The sequence below is a fragment of the Taudactylus pleione genome, unplaced genomic scaffold (genome assembly GCF_031769625.1).
Source record: "Taudactylus pleione unplaced genomic scaffold, aTauple2 ptg000842l, whole genome shotgun sequence".
NCBI lineage: Eukaryota > Metazoa > Chordata > Amphibia > Anura > Myobatrachidae > Taudactylus > Taudactylus pleione.
Genome location: NW_028285244.1, coordinates 279,910 through 286,429, shown reverse-complemented (window position 1 = coordinate 286,429; position 6,520 = coordinate 279,910). Strand labels below are relative to the sequence as shown.

The 6,520-nt window shown below is 46.0% G+C and overlaps 1 protein-coding gene across 1 annotated transcript; it reads right to left on the bottom strand.

Moving 5' to 3' along the window:
* Positions 1 to 1,859: 1,859 nt before the first annotated feature.
* Positions 1,860 to 4,902, bottom strand: LOC148474458 (complement C1q and tumor necrosis factor-related protein 9A-like). The gene is made up of 2 exons (XM_088458557.1): positions 4,707 to 4,902; positions 1,860 to 2,368 (listed from the first exon to the last, which is right to left on the bottom strand). The coding sequence occupies exons 1-2, from the start codon at positions 4,900 to 4,902 to the stop codon at positions 1,860 to 1,862; spliced, it is 705 nt and encodes a 234-aa protein (XP_088314683.1).
* Between the last annotated feature and the right edge of the window lie 1,618 nt (positions 4,903 to 6,520).

Here is a 6,520-nt window from a genome sequence, read left to right as displayed (position 1 = left end):
GGGTACTCAGAAACCTCCCCTGCGTGCGCTAATGCAAGTGAAGAATTTGCCTATGGCAGCCCTTCAACTTCTCCTATTTAGAAGGTTTGAGACATCTCTCCCATGTAATGTCCTCTCTCTCTTCAATAGGCTTCCACCTAGCCTCCAAGCCTTCATGAGTGCCCTGGTAACTAACTTATTCATTCTTGCTTACCACCTATCTTCCTATCTCTCTGCAGTCTCTGTCCGCCTCTGTCATCTCCCATTGTGTCCATCCATATACCAGAGCCGTAACTAGACTTTTTGGTCCCCTGTGCCAGAGCGAACATTGGTGCCCCCCCATTTTTTAAATAGGGAAATAATATAGTGCACCTAAAAAAGGGCCATGGCTTCATGGGGAAGGGCCAGGGAAGAGATAGGGCTACTCCTAGGGCAGCCAGGAAATGCTGGGGATAAAAGAAGAGGAAGCCACAGTATGATAATAAACAGAAATAATGACATGCCCAAACAGCGCCCCCTGCCCTGCGGTGCCCTGTGTCATGGCACAGGTCGCACTACCTTAGTTACGGCCCTGTCATATGCTATGTATATCTGGTGACTTTATATACTGCCTGTATAAGTCTGTTTGTTATGGTTCTTGTTGCCTGATCTTTCCCTTATTATGTATATTTATAAGGCGCCGCAAGCATACTTACCTACTCTCCTGGAAGTGTCGGGAGGCTCCCGAATTCTCGGGGAACCCCCCACACCCTCGGAAGAGTATCCACATCTCCCGCATCCCGCCCACTGCCTAATGAAGTGGGCAGGACGGGGAGATAATTGCCGGGACTCACGGCATAATTGCTGTGAAATGCGGCTCCGAATGGAGAGGGGAACTAAATGAAGCGTTTTCACGTCATTTAGCCCTGCCTTCTCAACTCTCTCCTGCGATTTGCGGCAGTTTGTCGTGAAGTGGTGTGGCCTAATGACAGGAATACGGCCCCGCCCCCCAAAGTGACCACCTGTGTCTGTTTCCTGGACATCTCCCAGGGAGCAGATACTAAAGGTAGGTAAGTATGGCCTCAAGTGTTTCATTTGTGGCACCTTATAAACATACAACAATAATAAAACTGGGCACATAAGCTACTGGTGCCGACTTGCACGCACCCTGCGATATTTGCAGCTCTGCATTTGTACACAATTGCGTCTTTTTTAGCGAGATAATTTCATGCCTGTGATTTGGGGCACAAATGCATCCAGCTCTGTATCAGGCCCTTTGTGACATAACTGTCCTGCAGACACCTACAGGTATATGAATTATGGGCCTGATTCTGAGTCAGACGCAGTGCCGATATTCACACAAATGGTCAATGTTTTTAAACTGCGCATGGGTCTAGGTCGCTAAAAAGTCGCACAGCTCATTTGTCCCACAGCGTATATGCACAGAGTCGCAGTAGTTATCAAGATGCAGGGTCTTAGAAATGTATTGGAAATGTATTGGAGTATTCTTGGGTGGTAACTGGGAGGTGTATATTCAGACACATAGAGATGCGCTGTCTGATGGGAGTACTATGGGAGTGTTGCGGTATGTCACACAAATGGTTGCGAACTCAAATGCTTAATCACCTACATTAATGGCCATACTCTGACGCACGCTTGTACACCAGGGGAAGGGCTTTTCTAGCATTCACCATAAAGTCGCAGATTCAGTGCGGCAAAAGATACACACAGGGATGCCCACGCATCTAACTGAGAATAAGCCCCTATATCCTTCACTATAAATGTGTATGGTAAAATCACAACTATTCCAATAGAGGTTTTTTTGTGCCAGGTGAAGACAAGTCATTGCTAGAAATATAATTTTATTATTAAGCATTGAATTATTATAGAAATGTTGTAAATCATGAAATCAGAAAACCTGAGAATGTAGAGTCATCATTGCTGTCTGCATAAAGACCGTTCTTCCCATCAACCACCTCCAGCCAAACCTCATCCCCTTTTGTCAGTACTAGAATAGAGGCCCCAGAAGCTTGCTGAGTGACGGAACCAAACACATGATACATGTACTGTACAATCTTACCATTGTGTCTTAGGGAAATATGTACATTATTACTGTACACTGTAGTTTGGTAGGTTAGGAAATAAAGTCCATCTACTGGAGCAGTGAATTTATCGCTTCCTGTGTCGTAAAGATTTTTATCATTGTAAAATACTTTTTCAAACTTAATTGGCACATTAACAGCTGGAGAATGTGACTTCAGTCCAACGTGAAATGCATAGGGTTCTCTTGTCGCAAGTGGTCCAGCCTGACCTGGTGGTCCTTGAGGTCCAGGAATCCCTGGAAACCCATTAATTCCTGGAGGACCTACTTTCCCAGGGGGGCCCTGAGGACCTCTTTCTCCTGGTTCACCTGGAACACAAGAATAGGCAGAAACACATTGGAGTCATAATCTGGAATCTTAATGAGTTAAATAATTATTAGTATTGTAGTTAGTAAGTTTACTGTGATATAACTGCTAGTTTTATCAGTGGCGTCACTAAGAGGGTGCGGGCCACACCAGGTTACATTATCCGAGGGTGTTTCCTGTACCTTAGCCATGATTGGCTAAGAGTCCAGCTGCTCTTAGCCAATCAGCGGCTGTTTTCAGAGTAACCGCCCACTGATTGGCTAAGATAAGCTAAGGTGCAGGAAACCTCACAGGTTTCCTGTCATTCAGCTAGCGCTATACTGTAAATATAGTCTAGAGCTCGTTCTGGTCTGGGTAAGTCTTTTTTATTTTATGAAGACCAGATAACTAATGGACAAGAGGACCCACCAGCGCCAGGGAAAAGGTAAATATGTAGTGTGGGTGAGTGAATGTGTAATAAATGAATACAACATTTGGTGTGTATGTTTTTTTTTTTATATTTTCTTCACAGTGGGGGTATGGTGCCAGCAGCCTGCTGACACGGGTACCCACTTTCCGGGGATTGCCAGCCCTGTGCTGACCAGTTTGGGGCTTGTTAATGTTTTGGCAGGAAGACCCCATGCTGTGTGTCCACCTGCTGTTGCATTACCACCCTGGCTGGTTCAGCCTGGTGCTGGTTCATGGAAAATAGGGGGAATCACTTGCTGGTTTTATCCCTGATTTTCCGTGACCAGACCAGGCTAAAAGGTTCAGGGCTGGTTATGGGTTTGAGGGGGACCCCACACCGTGGGGTTCTTTAAGCCTATGTAGCAAATTGCAAAAAGCTGCCCGACGCCATTCCATTAGCATTTGCTAGTAGTTGACTCAGCCCTTAAGCATACCTCCCAAACATCCCGATTTCAGTGGGACAGTCCTGCTGCAGCGATCAATGGATGATGTGACATTGTGCTGTGAGAGGCTGGGGGCTGCTCAGCACTCCCAGGGATCTGAGCAAGCCCCCAGCATGACGAGAACAGATCTAACTCTAGTTATTAAAAGTATTTATTGTTGAAATGGAGGAAAGGCTGACTTCAGAAGCAGAGCCCGGAGGCCCCTGACATCACCTGCATTTTCACCATTTTTGGTTACAAGTTCGTAGACCAATACAAATGTAGAAGGGGGCAGTTATGCAGAGAGTCTTGTGCTGCCTCCCTACTGCTACAAGCAGCACCCTAGAGTGCCCTCCCCTTCCTCAAAGGGCCTGATTCACAAGTGGACTCAATGCAGATATTTTCGCGTTTGAACGATTATCGTTGATCTGTGTATGTGTATGGATCCACACTGCGCATGTGTTAAGTTTCATCAACAATGGCGGTTGCAGCAAAGACTAGGACACAGTATGATTGACAGTCAGGCAGCATTTATGGGAGGTAACGGGAGTGGCGGCTCAAATGCAGACTTCTCCCGATCGTTTCGTAGGCATGTTGCAGACTGCAAATGCGATCCTGTATGTACAGTAGTAAAAATGTCTCTGGCCTCTCAGTTTCTACTCCCATTCTACGACACAATAGGGTTGCTCAGATGGACTTACGCAAGCCACGGACTTAAGAAGCAGCCAGAGTGGACGTATCAATACAAATCTAGAAGGCTGTGACATTTTCACAAGTCCGCTGCATACGGAAACACAGCTGCAAAGCCATTTGCTTCCACCTCTGAATTAGGCCCTGAATCACTAAGGCTGGGATGTACTAACGGAAAAATGCGGTAAAAAAAACAGTTTTCAGGGTTTTTACTGCATTTCCATATGTACTAAGCCCCGGCCGGCCCTTTTATCGGTGCAGAGGGTAAGGCCAGAAAAACCTGGCGTTACTCTATAGAAGCCTATGGGCTTCTTACCGCACCCTGCACCCGACGCTGCGCCACCGCCTTGCTGCCCCGCAGATGCCCAGCAGTGGACCCCACTCACCTGCTCTCCATGGTTGCTGTCCCATTCTCCTGCTGGATCCTCCGCCTCCTCCTAATCCTCCGGGTACAGGGAGGAGGAGGAGGAGGAGGAGCCCGGGGCTTCCTGCACAGGTCACCAGCAGGTAGCTACCGGGGCTCAGAGGGGGTGGGGTCCCACGGAGACCCCCTTACCCAGCGTTGGCTGCTTCGCAAAGGGCAGCTCTTACCACAAGAGCTGTCCTTTGCGATACTAATCGCAAATGTTAGTACATATGTGATTAGTAAGGTTGCTGTGACTGGCGGAATGGTCATCGCAACCTTAGTACATCCCAGCCTTAATGTCACCTTCAAAATAGAGTACAGTGTCAGGGTACTACTCAACCTTCTATACAGAACTGTCCTATCAGCAGTACATACCTGAGTTACCTTTCTCTCCTGGATCTCCATTATTACCATCTCTTCCTGGCTGTCCATGTTGTCCATTCAAGCCTGGTGTACCTGGGATACCCGGAACTCCTGCAATACATTCATCCGGTTTGATTGTCGATTCAGAATTCCCTGGAATACATTCTATCACCAGGAGGATCGCAACGTGGAGTGTAAACCTTCTCATCTAGAAATATGAGAATGCAGAAATGTTATCAGAAAATGCCACACTTGTATTTTATAACACAAAAGTAATTCCACCTACAGTATCTATGCACAGTAAAAAGGCAAGGTCAGTTCTCATTGTCAGCTTGCAGACCATAGTGTAGATTTACTAAGGAGCAGGGTTGTCAAAGCCTCTGATCATAGTTTAAAACGGCAACAAAAATAAATGCTAAACCAGGTTAGTTTAGGTTCTATTGCTATTGCCATTTTATATACATCAGTCAAAGTCACCTAGGAATGGCAGCATCGATAACGCGCTCCTTAGTAAATCTACCCCGGGTATAGAAAGTATTAATTGTTGAAGTGGGGATAGGCTGACTAAGAATGAGTGCTGCGACTGGCAATGCCCCAGATTAGTTGCCTTGTCCATGTATTCTATGAAGGGCTGACTTGTCCACAGGCTGAGAGATTTACCCATCATGAGTCTTCAGTGTTGTGATATCCAGACTGTGCAGATTGCGGGTAGTCTCTTGCAACCTCGATATTTCATCCACTAGCACTATGGGCTTGTACAGAGATTACATTAACGTCACCGCAGCTGCAAAGTTGTACACTGTGTATGTGCGAAAATATGCAAATGTTACAGCGTCAGGATTTGTATTAAGAGGCCCACCAGTGGCTTCACAAATCCAATCATCACCTGTGTACACAGATGCAGCATTGGTCGCAGATCAGTTGATAATCGGCCTTCTGAGAACCCTATGGCTACTCAGAATGGACACAAGAACTTAGACGTCAGACCCATTGTGACAGTGAATGGGATTGTATTTGTAGTTGGCGATACAGCCCCAAAACAAGTCATGAAACACCTGCTTTTTAGCTGTCACTCTCCCAAATGCTATGTCAATCACATTGCGCGCAAATACACGCTGCGACCAATGACCGTAATAGAACTTGCCACTTACGTAGTGCAACTCAGATGCATGCGCATATTATTGATTATTGCTCAACTGCATAAATATCAGCATTAAGTCTATCTCTGAATCAGGCCTTATATATAGTAGCAGAGTCAGGGCAGGCCTAGCATTTAGTGCTAGGTGATTGCCAGCGTTACTTTGTTCCACTGCTGATCTCACTCTCTCTGTCTGCTCCCTTGCCTGCTTACTACTGTGTACCCAACCATAAATTGGTTATTTACCCCTGTTCTAGAGAGAGTCACCATCCACCTAACCTGGAACCTTTGTTTCTCCTGCTCTAACTGTTTTTCATAGGTCAAACCTCTTCCCTTTTCATCGGCATTGAACTAATTATATTTATGTTATACCATGCCTTGTTTGCATATGCTGTTGTGATTTGTATCAATCTAAAAAGTCATGCATAAAAAAACTTTTGCATAGGAATACACTAATATATATATATATATATCCACACAAAATAATCCGGCGCTCCGCTGGTCCTTGTGGACCTTTACCTTGCTCCGGGTGCCCTCCTCCGGAAGTATGCGTCCCCAATATATATGTAGGTAGCAGTGATGGCGGGCACTTTGGAGACTTCTCAGAAATATTGAAGTAACATTGTGTTTATTATGATCAACATTTCGGGGTACGGCGACCCCTTCCTAAGGACACACAACCAATGGG

Bases quoted from the DNA above. Each gene is read 5' to 3' on its own strand.
- LOC148474458 (XM_088458557.1), bottom strand. From the start codon at position 4,902: ATGAGAAGGTTTACACTCCACGTTGCGATCCTCCTGGTGATAGAATGT. The intron at 2,369-4,706 runs GTATGTACTGCT...CTTGTGTTCCAG, and splicing joins AGGAGAGAAAGGTAACTCAG to GTGAACCAGGAGAAAGAGGT.